The sequence below is a fragment of the Eucyclogobius newberryi genome, unplaced genomic scaffold (genome assembly GCF_026437365.1).
Source record: "Eucyclogobius newberryi isolate DKJ021-1_F unplaced genomic scaffold, fEucNew1.0.hap1 SCAF_14, whole genome shotgun sequence".
Classification (NCBI taxonomy): domain Eukaryota; kingdom Metazoa; phylum Chordata; class Actinopteri; order Gobiiformes; family Gobiidae; genus Eucyclogobius; species Eucyclogobius newberryi.
This window is the reverse complement of record NW_027315768.1, coordinates 36,296,916-36,315,177: the sequence shown is the minus strand read 5'-3', so window position 1 is coordinate 36,315,177 and position 18,262 is coordinate 36,296,916. Positions and strand designations below refer to the sequence as shown.

At 53.1% G+C, this 18,262-nt stretch overlaps 1 protein-coding gene across 2 annotated transcripts in view; it reads left to right on the top strand.

Annotated features, from left to right (window-relative positions):
- Positions 1 to 3,010: 3,010 nt before the first annotated feature.
- Positions 3,011 to 18,262, top strand: part of LOC140360044 (tomoregulin-2-like) — a 63,200-nt gene continuing 47,948 nt past the window's right edge. For both annotated transcript variants that reach the window (XM_072445356.1, XM_072445355.1), the window contains exons 1-2: positions 3,011 to 3,354; positions 10,130 to 10,239. In XM_072445356.1, the coding sequence (XP_072301457.1) occupies positions 3,195 to 3,354; positions 10,130 to 10,239 (270 nt within the window). In that variant the 5' untranslated portion in view covers positions 3,011 to 3,194. The remainder of the gene's footprint in view (positions 3,355 to 10,129; positions 10,240 to 18,262) is intronic.

Here is an 18,262-nt window from a genome sequence, read left to right as displayed (position 1 = left end):
AAAGCAGGACTAAACCAGGTCTAAACCAGGACAAAACCAAGACTAAACCAGGACTAAACCAGGTCTAAACCAGGACTAAACCAGGTCTAAACCAGGACTAAACCAGGACTAAACCAGGTCTAAACCAGGTCTAAACCAGGACTAAACCAGGACTAAACCAGGACTAAACCAGGAAAAAAAACAGGTCTAAACCAGGTCTAAACCAGGACTAAACCAGGTCCAAACCAGGAGTAAACCAGGACTAAACCAGGACTAAACCAGGAAAAAAACATGTCTAAACCAGGACTAAACCAGGTCCAAACCAGGACTAAACAAGGACTAAACCAGGTCCAAACCAGGACTAAACCAGGTCTAAACCAGGACAAAACCAGGTCAAAACCAGGACTAAACCAGGACTAAACCAGGACTAAACCAAGTCCAAACCTAAACCAGGTCTAAACCAGGACTAAACCAGGTCTAAACCAGGACCAAACCAGGACTAAACCAGGACTAAACCAGGTCCAAACCAGGACTAAACCAGGTCTAAACCAGGACAAAACCAGGTCAAAACCAGGACTAAACCAGGACTAAACCAGGACTAAACCAAGTCCAAACCTAAACCAGGTCTAAACCAGGACTAAACCAGGTCTAAACCAGGACCAAACCAGGACTAAATCCAGGACTAAACCAGGACTAAACCAGGACTAAACCAGGACTAAACCAGGACTAAACCAGGAAAAAAACAGGTCTAAACCAGGACAAACCAGGTCTAAACCAGGACTAAACCAGGAAAAAAACAGGTCTAAACCAGGACTAAACCAGGTCCAAACCAGGTCCAAACCAGGTCTAAACCAGGTCTAAACCAGGACAAAACCAAGACTAAACCAGGACTAAACCAGGTCTAAACCAGGACTAAACCAGGTCTAAACCAGGACAAAACCAAGACTAAACCAGGTCTAAACCAGGACTAAACCAGGACTAAACCAGGTCCAAACCAGGACTAAACCAGGTCTAAACCAGGACTAAACCAGGACTAAACAAGGACTAAACCAGGTCTAAACCAGGACTAAACCAGGTCTAAACCAGGACAAAACCAAGACTAAACCAGGTCTAAACCAGGACTAAACCAGGACTAAACCAGGTCCAAACCAGGACTAAACCAGGTCTAAACCAGGTCTAAACCAGGTCCAAACCAGGACTAAACCAGGTCTAAACCAGGACTAAACCAGGACTAAACCAGGTCTAAACCAGGACTAAACCAGGTCTAAACCAGGTCTAAACCAGGACTAAACCAGGTCCAAACCAGGACTAAACCACGTCTAAACTAGGTCTAAACCAGGACTAAATCCAGGACTAAATCCAGGACTAAACCAGGACTAAACCAGGACTAAACCAGGTCTAAACCAGGTCTAAACCAGGACAAAACCAAGACTAAACCAGGTCTAAACCAGGACAAAACCAGGTCTAAACCAGGACAAAACCAAGACTAAACCAGGTCTAAACCAGGACTAAACCAGGACTAAACCAGGTCCAAACCAGGACTAAACCAGGTCTAAACCAGGACTAAACCAGGTCTAAACCAGGTCTAAACCAGGACTAAACCAGGTCTAAACCAGGACTAAACCAGGTCTAAACCAGGTCTAAACCAGGACTAAACCAGGTCCAAACCAGGACTAAACCAGGTCTAAACCAGGACTAAATCAGGACTAAACCAGGACTAAACCAGGACTAAACCAGGTCTAAACCAGGACTAAACCAGGACTAAACCAGGAAAAAAACATGTCTAAACCAGGACTAAACCAGGTCTAAACCAGGACTAAACCAGGTCTAAACCAGGTCTAAACAGCAGATGTTGGACATTAAAAGCAGATCTTTGGTCTCGTGATGAAACGTGTCGTTTGTGTCATGAGTTCTTGGTTCAGAGAAAGACGAAAGAGACGAACAACTAAACGTTTTTATGAGCGTGAAATCACAGACAGAGGCTCAGTGTCGAGTCGCTTCAGCGCGAGAGCAGAAACCATCACATTCTTCAGATTTTAGAATGTGAATATATCACAGTCACGATTAGTGGATTCATCTTTGCAGCTTCAGGTGATAAAAGTCTGTCATTAAGCTCAAACACACTGCCACGCCCACTTCTCTGATTGGTCAGTTTGGCCAAATCCATCATATTAAAGGGGCTCATTATCTATTGTACCTTTAACCCAGGCGTCTGTGCGCCCTCTGCTGGTCAGATCTGGATGGACTCATCTCTGCTCTGGGCGCGTCACACCCGGAGCAGCATCACTACAGTCTTTATGTCCCCCTCCTCACCCTCTCATCCTCCCATCACACACCACGTGACCGCATCAGAGAGAGAGAGAGAGAGAGAGAGAGGAGGGGAGAGAGAGAGGGGGGAGAGAGAGGGAGAGAGAGAGAGGGGAGAGAGAGGGAGAGAGAGAGGAGGAGGGAGGAAGAGGAGGAGGGGAGAGAGAGAGGGGAGAGAGAGAGAGGAGGAGGGGAGAGAGAGAGGGGAGAGAGAGAGGGGGGAGAGAGAGAGGGGGGAGAGAGGGAGAGAGAGAGAGGGGAGAGAGAGGGAGAGAGAGAGGAGGAGGGAGGAAGAGGAGGAGGGGAGAGAGAGAGGGGAGAGAGAGAGAGGAGGAGGGGAGAGAGAGAGGAGAGAGAGAGGGGGGAGAGAGAGAGGAGGAGGGGAGAGAGAGAGGGGAGAGAGAGAGAGGAGGAGGGGAGAGAGAGAGGGGGGAGAGAGAGGGAGTCGCGGCGCGCACACCGCGGACACAGAAGGAGCGACGCGGCGCTGGAGCAGGAGCTTTTTCCGCACCGCCTCCGACACTGGATTTTATCTCGACGCTACGGAATACCGCGTCTTACCGCGTCCGGATCTTACCGCGTCTTACCGCGTCCGGATCTTACCGCGTCTTACCGCGTCCGGATCTTACCGCGTCTTCTTACCGCGTCTTACCGCGTCCGGATCTTACCGCGTCTTCTTACCGCGTCTTACCGCGTCCGGATCTTACCGCGTCCGGATCTTACCGCGCCGCGTATGGATAAGTTTCGGCGCATGCGGGCGGCGTCTCTTCCGCGCGGACGATGCGCCGCGGCGGTCGCGCACTGATCGGCCCCGGAGAGTTGAGAGCGTCCGCCGCGCGCGCGTGTGTTCCGTTCCTCCGCCTGTGACGCCTGCCCGTTCCGCGTCCGTCTGTTGTGCCGCGGCTGACATGATTCTGCCGCGCGGCTGGTGGTGGAGCGGCGCGGGCGCGAGCGGCTGGCTGCGGCTGACGCTCGTGTCGCTGCTCGCCGCGTTACCTGTGGAGCAGCTGCGCGCGTTTCCGTCCTCACTCAGCGACTGCCAGACGCCCACCGGCTGGAACTGCTCCGGTGAGTGACCGCGCGGCACCGCTCACCTGCCGCCGCCGCGTGTGTGCGCGCGAGGGGCGGCGGACCCGCGGCAGACACGCGGCAGACACGCGGCAGACACGCGGCAGGAGCGACACAAACATATGATTGAAATGTGTTTCTGAAAATGTGGCGCAGATTTGAGGCAAAACAGCCGCAAAAGAACAAAGATTTAGCTCCAAATGTAACGGAATTTGGCGCACAAACATTGAGCGCGTGCGTCATTTTGAGTCTGCGCCTTTTGGTGTTTATTACGATCATGAAATATAAGACAAAGCGTGTTATTGAAATTATATCAAGTCTAAAAGATGATTTTGCAGATGTTGATTATGAAATCACATTCAAATCAAGGAAGAAACTTCACAATGTTTAAGGACCTGGTTTAGTCCTGGTTTAGTCCTGGTTTAGTTCTGGTTTAGACCTGGTTTGGACCTGGTTTAGTCCTGGTTTAGTCCTGGTTTACACCTGGTTTAGTCCTGGTTTAGACCTGGTTTAGACCTGGTTTAGTCCTGGTTTAGACCTGGTTTAGTCCTGGTTTAGTCCTGGTTTAGTTCTGGTTTAGACCTGGTTTGGACCTGGTTTAGTCCTGGTTTAGTCCTGGTTTAGTCCTGGTTTAGTCCTGGTTTACACCTGGTTTAGTCCTGGTTTAGACCTGGTTTAGTCCTGGTTTACACCTGGTTTAGACCTGGTTTAGTCCTGGTTTACACCTGGTTTAGTGCTGGTTTAGACCTGGTTTGGACCTGGTTTAGTCCTGATTTAGTCCTGGTTTAGTCCTGGTTTAGACCTGGTTTAGACCGGTTTAGACCTGGTTTAGTGCTGGTTTAGACCTGGTTTAGTCCTGGTTCAGAACTGGTTTAGTCCTGGTTTAGTCCTGGTTTAGACCTGGTTTAGACCTGGTTTAGTCCTGGTTTAGACCTGGTTTAGACCTGGTTTAGTCCTGGTTTAGTCCTGGTTTAGACCTGGTTTACACCTGGTTTAGTCCTGGTTTAGTCCTGGTTTAGACCTGGTTTAGACCTGGTTTAGTCCTGGTTTAGACCTGGTTTAGACCTGGTTTACACCTGGTTTAGTCCTGGTTTAGTCCTGGTTTAGTCCTGGTTTAGTCCTGGTTTACACCTGGTTTACACCTGGTTTAGTCCTGGTTTAGACCTGGTTTACACCTGGTTTAGTCCTGGTTTAGTCCTGGTTTAGTCCTGGTTTAGTCCTGGTTTACACCTGGTTTAGTCCTGGTTTACACCTGGTTTAGTCCTGGTTTAGTCCTGGTTTAGTCTTGGCTTAGTCCTGGTTCAGAACTGGTTTAGTCCTGGTTTAGTCCTGGTTTAGACCTGGTTTAGACCTGGTTTAGTCCTGGTTTAGTCCTGGTTTAGTCCTGGTTTAGACCTGGTTTAGACCTGGTTTAGACCTGGTTTAGTCCTGGTTCAGAACTGGTTTAGTCCTGGTTTAGACCGGTTTAAACCTGGTTTAGTCCTGGTTTAGTCCTGGTTTAGTCCTGGTTTACACCTGGTTTAGACCTGGTTTAGTCTTGGTTTAGACCGGTTTAGACCTGGTTTAGTGCTGGTTTAGACCTGGTTTAGTCCTGGTTTAGACCTGGTTTAGACCTGGTTTAGTCCTGGTTTAGACCTGGTTTAGACCTGGTTTAGACCTGGTTTACACCTGGTTTAGTCCTGGTTTAGTCCTGGTTTAGTCCTGGTTTAGACCTGGTTCAGACCTGGTTTAGTCCTGGTTTAGTCCTGGTTTAGTCCTGGTTTAGACCTGGTTTAGTCTTGGTTTAGACCTGGTTTAGTCCTGGTTTAGTCCTGGTTTAGACCTGGTTCAGACCAGGTTTAGTCCTGGTTTAGTCCTGGTTTAGTCCTGGTTTAGTCCTGGTTTAGACCTGGTTTAGACCTGGTTCAGACCTGGTTTAGTCCTGGTTTAGACCTGGTTTACACCTGGTTTAGTCCTGGTTTAGACCTGGTTTAGTCTTGGTTTAGACCTGGTTTAGTCCTGGTTTAGTCCTGGTTTAGTCCTGGTTTATTCCTGGTTTAGTCCTGGTTTAGTCCTTGAACAGGTGAGTTTTTTGGGACATGAAGAGTGTGGGATATGCAGAGTTCCAGAGGGCGGGGCAGCAGTGGAGAGGGCTCGGCCTCTCCAGGTCTTCAGCACAGTCTTGGTGGGAGGAGACAGGAGAGTGACAACATGTTCAGGTGTGGGACAGAGACGTTCAGGTGTGGGACAGAGACGTTCAGGTGTGGGACAGGGACGTTCAGGTGTGGGACAGGGATGTTCAGGTGTGGGACAGAGACGTTCAGGTGTGGGACAGGGACGTTCAGGTGTGGGACAGGGATGTTCAGGTGTGGGACAGAGACGTTCAGGTGTGGGACAGAGACGTTCAGGTGTGGGACAGGGACGTTCAGGTGTGGGACAGGGACGTTCAGGTGTGGGACAGGGACGTTCAGGTGTGGGACAGGGATGTTCAGGTGTGGGACAGGGATGTTCAGGTGTGGGACAGGGACGTTCAGGTGTGGGACAGGGACGTTCAGGTGTGGGACAGGGATGTTCTCGTGTGGGACAGGGACATTCAGGTGTGGGACAGGGACGTTCAGGTGTGGGACAGGGATGTTCAGGTGTGGGACAGAGACGTTCAGGTGTGGGACAGAGACGTTCAGGTGTGGGACAGAGACGTTCAGGTGTGGGACAGGGACGTTCAGGTGTGGGACAGGGATGTTCAGGTGTGGGACAGAGACGTTCAGGTGTGGGACAGAGACGTTCAGGTGTGGGACAGGGACGTTCAGGTGTGGGACAGGGATGTTCAGGTGTGGGACAGAGACGTTCAGGTGTGGGACAGAGACGTTCAGGTGTGGGACAGGGACGTTCAGGTGTGGGACAGGGATGTTCAGGTGTGGGACAGGGATGTTCAGGTGTGGGACAGGGACGTTCAGGTGTGGGACAGGGACGTTCAGGTGTGGGACAGGGATGTTCTCGTGTGGGACAGGGACATTCAGGTGTGGGACAGGGACGTTCAGGTGTGGGACAGGGATGTTCAGGTGTGGGACAGAGACGTTCAGGTGTGGGACAGAGACGTTCAGGTGTGGGACAGAGACGTTCAGGTGTGGGACAGGGACGTTCAGGTGTGGGACAGGGACGTTCAGGTGTGGGACAGGGATGTTCAGGTGTGGGACAGGGATGTTCAGGTGTGGGACAGGGACGTTCAGGTGTGGGACAGGGACGTTCAGGTGTGGGACAGGGACGTTCAGGTGTGGGACAGGGATGTTCAGGTGTGGGACAGGGACGTTCAGGTGTGGGACAGGGATGTTCAGATGTGGGACAGGGATGTTCACGTGTGGGACAGGAAAGGGACGTTCAGGTGTGGGACAGAGACGTTCAGGTGTGGGACAGAGACGTTCAGGTGTGGGACAGGGACGTTCAGGTGTGGGACAGGGATGTTCAGGTGTGGGACAGGGATGTTCAGGTGTGGGACAGGGACGTTCAGGTGTGGGACAGGGACGTTCAGGTGTGGGACAGGGACGTTCAGGTGTGGGACAGGGACGTTCAGGTGTGGGACAGGGATGTTCACGTGTGGGACAGGGATGTTCTCGTGTGGGACAGGGACATTCAGGTGTGGGACAGGGACGTTCAGGTGTGGGACAGGGATGTTCAGGTGTGGGACAGAGACGTTCAGGTGTGGGACAGAGACGTTCAGGTGTGGGACAGGGACGTTCAGGTGTGGGACAGGGACGTTCAGGTGTGGGACAGGGACGTTCACGTGTGGGACAGGGACGTTCACGTGTGGGACAGGGATGTTCACGTGTGGGACAGGGATGTTCAGGTGTGGGACAGGGACGTTCAGGTGTGGGACAGGGATGTTCAGGTGTGGGACAGGGATGTTCAGGTGTGGGACAGAGATGTTCAGGTGTGGGACAGGGATGTTCACGTTTGGGACAGGGATGTTCACGTGTGGGACAGGGATGTTCACGTGTGGGACAGGGATGTTAAGGTGTGGGACAGGGATGTTCACGTGTGGGACAGGGACGTTCACGTGCGGGACAGGGATGTTCAGGTGCGGGACAGGGATGTTCACGTGTGGGACAGGGATGTTCAGGTGTGGGACAGGGACGTTCAGGTGTGGGACAGGGACGTTCACGTGTGGGACAGGGTTGTTCACGTGTGGGACAGGGATGTTCAGGTGTGGGACAGGGACGTTCACGTGTGGGACAGGGATGTTCTCGTGTGGGACAGGGAAGTTCAGGTGTGGGACAGGGATGTTCAGGTGTGGGACAGGGACGTTCATGTGTGGGACAGGGAAGTTCACGTGTGGGACAGGGAAGTTCACGTGTGGGACAGGGACGTTCAGGTGTGGGACAGGGACGTTCAGGTGTGGGACAGGGACGTTCAGGTGTGGGACAGGGACGTTCAGGTGTGGGACAGGGATATTCAGGTGTGGGACAGGGATGTTCACGTGTGGGACAGGGATGTTCACGTGTGGGACAGGGACGTTCAGGTGTGGGACAGGGACGTTCAGGTGTGGGACAGGGATGTTCAGGTGTGGGACAGGGATGTTCACCTGTGGGACAGGGACGTTCACGTGTGGGACAGGGATGTTCACGTGTGGGACAGGGATGTTCAGGTGTGGGACAGGGATGTTCAGGTGTGGGACAGGGATGTTCAGGTGTGGGACAGGGACGTTCAGGTGTGGGACAGGGACGTTCACGTGTGGGACAGGGACGTTCACGTGTGGTACAGGGATGTTCTCGTGTGGGACAGGGAAGTTCAGGTGTGGGACAGGGATGTTCAGGTGTGGGACAGGGATGTTCACGTGTGGGACAGGGACGTTCAGGTGTGGGACAGGGACGTTCACGTGTGGGACAGGGATGTTCACGTGTGGGACAGGGATGTTCACGTGTGGGACAGGGATGCTCACGTGTGGGACAGGGATGTTCAGGTGTGGGACAGGGACGTTCAGGTGTGGGGCAGGGACGTTCAGGTGTGGGACAGGGATGTTCAGGTGTGGGACAGGGACGTTCAGGTGTGGGACAGGGATGTTCACGTGTGGGACAGGGATGTTCACGTGTGGGACAGGGAAGTTCACGTGTGGGACAGGGATGTTCACGTGTGGGACAGGGATGTTCTCGTGTGGGACAGGAATGTTCACGTGTGGGACAGGGAAGTTCACGTGTGGGACAGGGACGTTCAGTGTGGGACAGGGATGTTCACGTGTGGGACAGGAATGTTCAGGTGTGGGACAGGGATGTTCACGTGTGGGACAGGGACGTTCAGGTGTGGGACAGGGACGTTCAGTGTGGGACAGGGATGTTCACGTGTGGGACAGGGATGTTCACGTGTGGGACAGGGATGTTCACGTGTGGGACAGGGACGTTCAGGTGTGGGACAGGGACGTTCAGGTGTGGGACAGGGACGTTCAGGTGTGGGACAGGGACGTTCACGTGTGGGACAGGGACGTTCACGTGTGGGACAGGGACGTTCACGTGTGGGACAGGGATGTTCACGTGTGGGACAGGGACGTTCACGTGTGGGACAGGGATGTTCACGTGTGGGACAGGGATGTTCAGGTGCGGGACAGGGACGTTCACGTGTGGGACAGGGATGCGGGTGGAGCGGGTGGAGCGGGTGGAGCAAGGTATTGATATGGTGGATGCGTAAAGTTGAACGTCATCAGTGTGAAGCGGCGGATCATGTGACCAAGAGGGAGTGTGCACAGAATTAAGAGGAGCAGGCAGAGAACTGACCCCTGGAGGACTCCTTGAGTGAGAGGAGGGGCTGAACCAGGAGAGGGGTGGGGTTGGTATTTGAGGTCTCCCCCTCGCTCTCCTCCTTCACCTCCTCCTTCACTTGCTCCACCTCTCCTCCATCTCCCCCTCGCTCTCCTCCTTCACCTCCTCCTTCACTTGCTCCACCTCTCCTCCATCTCCCCCTCGCTCTCCTCCTTCACCTCCTCCTTCACTTGCTCCACCTCTCCTCCATCTCCCCCTCGCTCTCCTCCTTCACCTCCTCCTTCACTTGCTCCACCTCTCCTCCATCTCCCCCTCGCTCTCCTCCTTCACCTCCTCCTTCACTTGCTCCACCTCTCCTCCATCTCCCCCTCGCTCTCCTCCTTCACCTCCTCCTTCACTTGCTCCACCTCTCCTCGTCAGATGAACTCGTGATGAATATTTGATGTCGGAGCTTCTTTTGGTGAATAATTCAGAGACTTGTAATACCGAGTATTGACGCCGCGCGTCAGTCGGACCGGCGCTTATTCCAGACGCTGCATCTTTAAAACAAGAAGAACATTTTCTCACTTGAAATAAGAAATCATATTTTTTAAGATGGTAAAATACCTTAAACGCGGCCCTTGTTTTACACTTTTAGTAGTAAATTGGTCACATTTATACAGCGCTTTTCTACCGTCCTCAGAGCCTCAATCGGCGAGTGTCCTGCCAAGGACACAACGGCAGTGTTCACCCGAGGCAGCAGCGATCGCACCGCCGAGGTCACTTTAGGTCACTATAGGTCACTTTAGGTCACTATAGGTCACTTTAGGTCACTATAGGTCACTTAAGGTCCTCTTGATTTCTGTGGCACACTTTACAAACAAAACTGTTCTGCTTTTGACCTTGTTTAGATCTCTTCAGTCTCTGCATTTTTATAATCCATATTTGGACGGTGAGTCCAAACTTCCACTGACCATTTATGAACCTGAGATTGACCATTTCCTGATGATTTCCTGATGATTTCCTGATGATTTCCTGATGATTTATTGAGGATTTCCGCTCTTCTTCCTCAGGTTACGACGACCGCGACACTGACCTGTTTCTCTGCGACACAAACACGTGTAAATTCGAGGGCGAGTGTCTGAGGATCGGGAACATGGTCACCTGCATCTGCGACTTCAAGGTGAGAACACGAGCTTCAAACACGTTTAACACCACCGTCTGTTCAGACCTGAGAGAAATGTGATTGGTCCAGAAGTCGACTCCTCCCCTTTCTTCAGAGTCGTTGCTTTGTCATAAAGTCCTAACGAGCGGACGATGTCGACGAGTCACAGACGATGTCGACGAGTCACTGACGATGTCGACGAGTCACAGACGATGTCGACGAGTCACAGACGATGTCGACGAGTCACAGACGATGTCGACGAGTCACAGACGATGTCGACGAGTCACAGACGATGTCGACGAGTCACAGACGATGTCGACGAGTCACTGACAATGTCGACGAGTCACAGACGATACAGACGATGTCGACGAGTCACTGACGATGTCGACGAGTCACAGACGATGTCGACGAGTCACAGACGATGTCGACGAGTCACTGACGATGTCGACGAGTCACAGACGATGTCGACGAGTCACTGACGATGTCGACGAGTCACAGACGATGTCGACGAGTCACTGACGATGTCGACGAGTCACAGACGATGTCGACGAGTCACTGACGATGTCGACGAGTCACAGACGATACAGACGATGTCGACGAGTCACTGACGATGTCGACGAGTCACAGACGATGTCGACGAGTCACAGACGATGTCGACGAGTCACAGACGATGTCGACGAGTCACAGACGATGTCGACGAGTCACAGACGATGTCGACGAGTCACAGACGATGTCGACGAGTCACTGACGATGTCGACGAGTCACAGACGATGTCGACGAGTCACAGACGATGTCGACGAGTCACAGACGATGTCGACGAGTCACAGACGATGTCGACGAGTCACAGACGATGTCGACGAGTCACAGACGATGTCGACGAGTCACAGACGATGTCGACGAGTCACTGACAATGTCGACGAGTCACAGACGATACAGACGATGTCGACGAGTCACTGACGATGTCGACGAGTCACAGACGATGTCGACGAGTCACAGACGATGTCGACGAGTCACTGACGATGTCGACGAGTCACAGACGATGTCGACGAGTCACTGACGATGTCGACGAGTCACAGACGATGTCGACGAGTCACTGACGATGTCGACGAGTCACAGACGATGTCGACGAGTCACTGACGATGTCGACGAGTCACAGACGATACAGACGATGTCAACGAGTCACTGACGATGTCGACGAGTCACAGACGATGTCGACGAGTCACAGACGATGTCGACGAGTCACAGACGATGTCGACGAGTCACAGACGATGTCGACGAGTCACAGACGATGTCGACGAGTCACAGACGATGTCGACGAGTCACTGACGATGTCGACGAGTCACAGACGATGTCGACGAGTCACTGACGATGTCGACGAGTCACAGACGATGTCGACGAGTCACAGACGATGTCGACGAGTCACAGACGATGTCGACGAGTCACAGACGATGTCGACGAGTCACAGACGATGTCGACGAGTCACAGACGATGTCGACGAGTCACTGACAATGTCGACGAGTCACAGACGATACAGACGATGTCGACGAGTCACTGACGATGTCGACGAGTCACAGACGATGTCGACGAGTCACAGACGATGTCGACGAGTCACTGACGATGTCGACGAGTCACAGACGATGTCGACGAGTCACTGACGATGTCGACGAGTCACAGACGATGTCGACGAGTCACTGACGATGTCGACGAGTCACAGACGATGTCGACGAGTCACTGACGATGTCGACGAGTCACAGACGATACAGACGATGTCGACGAGTCACTGACGATGTCGACGAGTCACAGACGATGTCGACGAGTCACAGACGATGTCGACGAGTCACAGACGATGTCGACGAGTCACAGACGATGTCGACGAGTCACAGACGATGTCGACGAGTCACAGACGATGTCGACGAGTCACTGACGATGTCGACGAGTCACAGACGATGTCGACGAGTCACAGACGATGTCGACGAGTCACAGACGATGTCGACGAGTCACTGACGATGTCGACGAGTCACAGACGATGTCGACGAGTCACAGACGATGTCGACGAGTCACTGACGATGTCGACGAGTCACAGACGATGTCGACGAGTCACTGACGATGTCGACGAGTCACAGACGATGTCGACGAGTCACAGACGATGTCGACGAGTCACTGACGATGTCGACGAGTCACAGACGATGTCGACGAGTCACTGACGATGTCGACGAGTCACAGACGATGTCGACGAGTCACTGACGATGTCGACGAGTCACAGACGATGTCGACGAGTCACTGACGATGTCGACGAGTCACAGACGATACAGACGATGTCGACGAGTCACTGACGATGTCGACGAGTCACAGACGATGTCGACGAGTCACTGACGATGTCGACGAGTCACAGACGATGTCGACGAGTCACTGACGATGTCGACGAGTCACAGACGATGTCGACGAGTCACAGACGATGTCGACGAGTCACTGACGATGTCGACGAGTCACAGACGATGTCGACGAGTCACTGACGATGTCGACGAGTCACAGACGATGTCGACGAGTCACTGACGATGTCGACGAGTCACAGACGATACAGACGATGTCGACGAGTCACTGACGATGTCGACGAGTCACAGACGATGTCGACGAGTCACTGACGATGTCGACGAGTCACAGACGATGTCGACGAGTCACAGACGATGTCGACGAGTCACAGACGATGTCGACGAGTCACTGACGATGTCGACGAGTCACTGACGATGTCGACAAGCCACTGACGATGTCGACGACTCAGACAATGTCGACGAGTCAACGAGTCACAGACGATATCGACGAGTCACAGACGATGTCGACGAGTCAACGAGTCACAGACAATGTCGACGAGTCAACGAGTCACTGACGATATCGACGAGTCAACAAGTCACTGACGATATCGACGAGTCACAGACGATGTCGACGAGTCACAGACGATGTCGACGAGTCACAGACGATGTCGACGAGTCACAGACGATGTCGACGAGTCAATGACGATGTCGACGAGTCAATGACGATGTCGACGAGTCACAGACGATGTCGACGAGTCAATGACGATGTCGACGAGTCAATGACGATGTCGACGAGTCAATGACGATGTCGACGAGTCACAGACGATGTCGACGAGTCAATGACGATGTCGACGAGTCAATGACGATGTCGACGAGTCAATGACGATGTCGACGAGTCAGACGATGTCGACGAGTCACAGACGATACAGACGATGTCGACGAGTCACTGACGATGTCGACGAGTCACAGACGATGTCGACGAGTCACAGACGATGTCGACGAGTCACAGACGATGTCGACGAGTCACAGACGATACAGACGATGTCGACGAGTCACAGACGATACAGACGATGTCGACGAGTCACTGACGATGTCGACGAGTCACAGACGATGTCGACGAGTCACAGACGATGTCGACGAGTCACTGACGATACAGACGATGTCGACGAGTTACAGACGATACAGACGATGTCGACGAGTCACAGACGATGTCGACGAGTCACAGACGATGTCGACGAGTCACAGACGATACAGACGATGTCGACGAGTCACTGACGATGTCGACGAGTCACAGACGATGTCGACGAGTCACTGACGATACAGACGATGTCGACGAGTTACAGACGATACAGACGATGTCGACGAGTCACAGACGATGTCGACGAGTCACAGACGATACAGACGATGTCGACGAGTCACTGACGATGTCGGCGAGTCACAGACGATGTCGGCGAGTCACAGACGATGTCGACGAGTCACAGACGATGTCGACGAGTCACTGACGATGTCGACGAGTCACAGACGATGTCGACGAGTCACTGACGATGTCGACGAGTCACTGACGATGTCGACGAGTCACTGACGATGTCGACGAGTCACTGACGATGTAGACGAGTCGTAGACGAGTCACAGACGATGTCGACGAGTCACAGACGATGTCGACGAGTCGTAGACGAGTCACAGACGATGTCGACGAGTCACTGACGATGTAGACGAGTCACTGACGATGTCGACGAGTCACTGACGATGTCGACGAGTCACTGACGATGTAGGCGAGTCACTGACGATGTCGACGAGTCACTGACGATGTCGACGAGTCACTGACGATGTCGACGAGTCACTGACGATGTCGACGAGTCACTGACGATGTCGACGAGTCACTGACGATGTCGACTGTCGACGAGTCACAGACGATGTCGACTGTCGACGAGTCACAGACGATGTCGACGAGTCACTGGCGATGAGTCACAGACGATGTCGACGAGTCACTGGCGATGAGTCACTGACGATGTCGACGAGTCACTGACGATGAGTCACTGACGATGAGTCACTGACGATGTCGACGAGTCACTGACGATGAGTCACTGACGATGTCGACGAGTCACTGACGATATCGACGAGTCACTGACGATGTCGACGAGTCACTGACGATTAGTCACTGACGATTAGTCACTGACGATAGTAACAGACGATGTCGACGAGTCACTGACGATGAGTCACAGACGATGTCGACGAGTCACTGACGATGTCGACGAGTCACTGACGATGTCGACGAGTCACTGACGATTAGTCACTGACGATAGTAACAGACGATGTTGACGAGTCACAGACGATGTCGACGAGTCACTGACGATGAGTCACAGACGATGTCGACGAGTCACTGACGATGCGTCACTGACGATGTCGACGAGTCACAGACGATGTCGACGAGTCACTGACGATGTCGACGAGTCACTGACGATGTCGACGAGTCACTGACGATGTCGACGAGTCGTAGACGATGTCGACGAGTCGTAGACGAGTCACAGACGATGTCGACGAGTCACAGACGATGTCGACGAGTCACAGACGATGTCGACGAGTCGTAGACGAGTCACAGACGATGTCGACGAGTCACAGACGATGTCGACGAGTCACTGACGATGTCGACGAGTCACTGACGATGTCGACGAGTCACTGACGATGTCGACGAGTCACTGACGATGTAGGCGAGTCACTGACGATGTAGGCGAGTCACTGACGATGTCGACGAGTCACTGACGATGTCGACGAGTCACTGACGATGTCGACGAGTCACTGACGATGTCGACGAGTCACTGACGATGTCGACGAGTCACTGACGATGTCGACTGTCGACGAGTCACAGACGATGTCGACGGGTCACTGGCGACGAGTCACTGACGATGTCGACTGTCGACGAGTCACAGACGATGTCGACGAGTCACTGGCGATGAGTCACAGACGATGTCGACGAGTCACTGGCGATGAGTCACAGACGATGTCGACGAGTCACTGGCGATGAGTCACTGACGATGAGTCACTGACGATGTCGACGAGTCACTGACGATGAGTCACTGACGATGAGTCACTGACGATGAGTCACTGACGATGAGTCACTGACGATGTCGACGAGTCACTGGCGACGAGTCACTGACGATGTCGACGAGTCACTGACGATGTCGACGAGTCACTGACGATGAGTCACTGACGATGTCGACGAGTCACTGACGATGTCGACGAGTCATTGACGATGAGTCACTGACGATGAGTCACTGACGATGAGTCACTGACGATCTCGACGAGTCACTGACGATGTCGACAAGTCACTGACGATGAGTCACTGACGATGTCGACGAGTCACTGACGATGAGTCACTGACGATGTCGACGAGTCACTGACGATGTCGACGAGTCAGACGATGTCGACGAGTCACTGACGATACAGACGATGTCGACGAGTCACTGACGATGTCGACGAGTCACAGACGATGTCGACGAGTCACTGACGATGTCGACGAGTCACTGACGATGTCGACGAGTCACAGACGATGTCGACGAGTCACTGACGATGTCGACGAGTCACAGACGATGTCGACGAGTCACTGACGATGTCGACGAGTCACAGACGATGTCGACGAGTCACTGACGATGTCGACGAGTCACTGACGATGTCGACAAGCCACTGACGATGTCGACGACTCAGACAATGTCGACGAGTCAACGAGTCACAGACAATGTCGACGAGTCAACGAGTCACTGACGATATCGACGAGTCAACAAGTCACTGACGATATCGACGAGTCACAGACGATGTCGACGAGTCACAGACGATGTCGACGAGTCAATGACGATGTCGACGAGTCAATGACGATGTCGACGAGTCAATGACGATGTCGACGAGTCAGACGATGTCGACGAGTCACAGACGATACAGACGATGTCGACGAGTCACTGACGATGTCGACGAGTCACAGACGATGTCGACGAGTCACAGACGATACAGACGATGTCGACGAGTCACAGACGATACAGACGATGTCGACGAGTCACTGACGATGTCGACGAGTCACAGACGATGTCGACGAGTCACTGACGATACAGACGATGTCGACGAGTCACAGACGATGTCGACGAGTCACAGACGATACAGACGATGTCGACGAGTCACTGACGATGTCGACGAGTCACAGACGATGTCGACGAGTCACTGACGATGTCGACGAGTCACTGACGATGTCGACGAGTCACAGACGATGTCGACGAGTTACAGACGATACAGACGATGTCGACGAGTCACTGACGATGTCGACGAGTCACAGACGATGTCGACGAGTCACTGACGATACAGACGATGTCGACGAGTCACAAACGATGTCGACGAGTCACAGACGATGTCGACGAGTCACTGACGATGTCGACGAGTCACAGACGATGTCGACGAGTCACTGACGATGTCGACGAGTCACAGACGATGTCGACGAGTTACAGACGATACAGACGATGTCGACGAGTCACAGACGATGTCGACGAGTCACAGACGATACAGACGATGTCGACGAGTCACTGACGATGTCGACGAGTCACAGACGATGTCGACGAGTCACAGACGATGTCGACGAGTCACTGACGATGTCGACGAGTCACAGACGATGTCGACGAGTCACTGACGATGTCGACGAGTCACTGACGATGTCGACGAGTCACTGACGATGTAGACGAGTCACAGACGATGTCGACGAGTCGTAGACGAGTCACAGACGATGTCGACGAGTCACAGACGATGTCGACGAGTCACTGACGATGTCGACGAGTCACTGACGATGTAGACGAGTCACTGACGATGTCGACGAGTCACTGACGATGTAGGCGAGTCACTGACGATGTCGACGAGTCACTGACGATGTCGACGAGTCACTGACGATGTCGACGAGTCACTGACGATGTCGACGAGTCACTGACGATGTCGACGAGTCACTGACGATGTCGACTGTCGACGAGTCACAGACGATGTCGACGAGTCACTGGCGATGAGTCACAGACGATGTCGACGAGTCACTGGCGATGAGTCACTGACGATGTCGACGAGTCACTGACGATGAGTCACTGACGATGAGTCACTGACGATGAGTCACTGACGATGAGTCACTGACGATGTCGACGAGTCACTGACGATGTCGACGAGTCACTGACGATGTCGACGAGTCACAGACGATGTCGACGAGTCACTGACGATGTCGACGAGTCACTGACGATGTCGACGAGTCACTGACGATGTCGACGAGTCACTGACGATTAGTCACTGACGATTAGTCACTGACGATTAGTCACTGACGATAGTAACAGACGATGTCGACGAGTCACAGACGATGTCGACGAGTCACTGACGATGAGTCACAGACGATGTCGACGAGTCACTGACGATGTCGACGAGTCACTGACGATGTCGACGAGTCACTGACGATTAGTCACTGACGATAGTAACAGACGATGTTGACGAGTCACAGACGATGTCGACGAGTCACTGACGATGAGTCACAGACGATGTCGACGAGTCACTGACGATGCGTCACTGACGATGTCGACGAGTCACAGACGATGTCGACGAGTCACAGACGATGTCGACGAGTCACTGACGATGTCGACGAGTCACAGACGATGTCGACGAGTCACTGACGATGTCGACGAGTCACTGACGATGTCGACGAGTCACTGACGATGTCGACGAGTCACTGA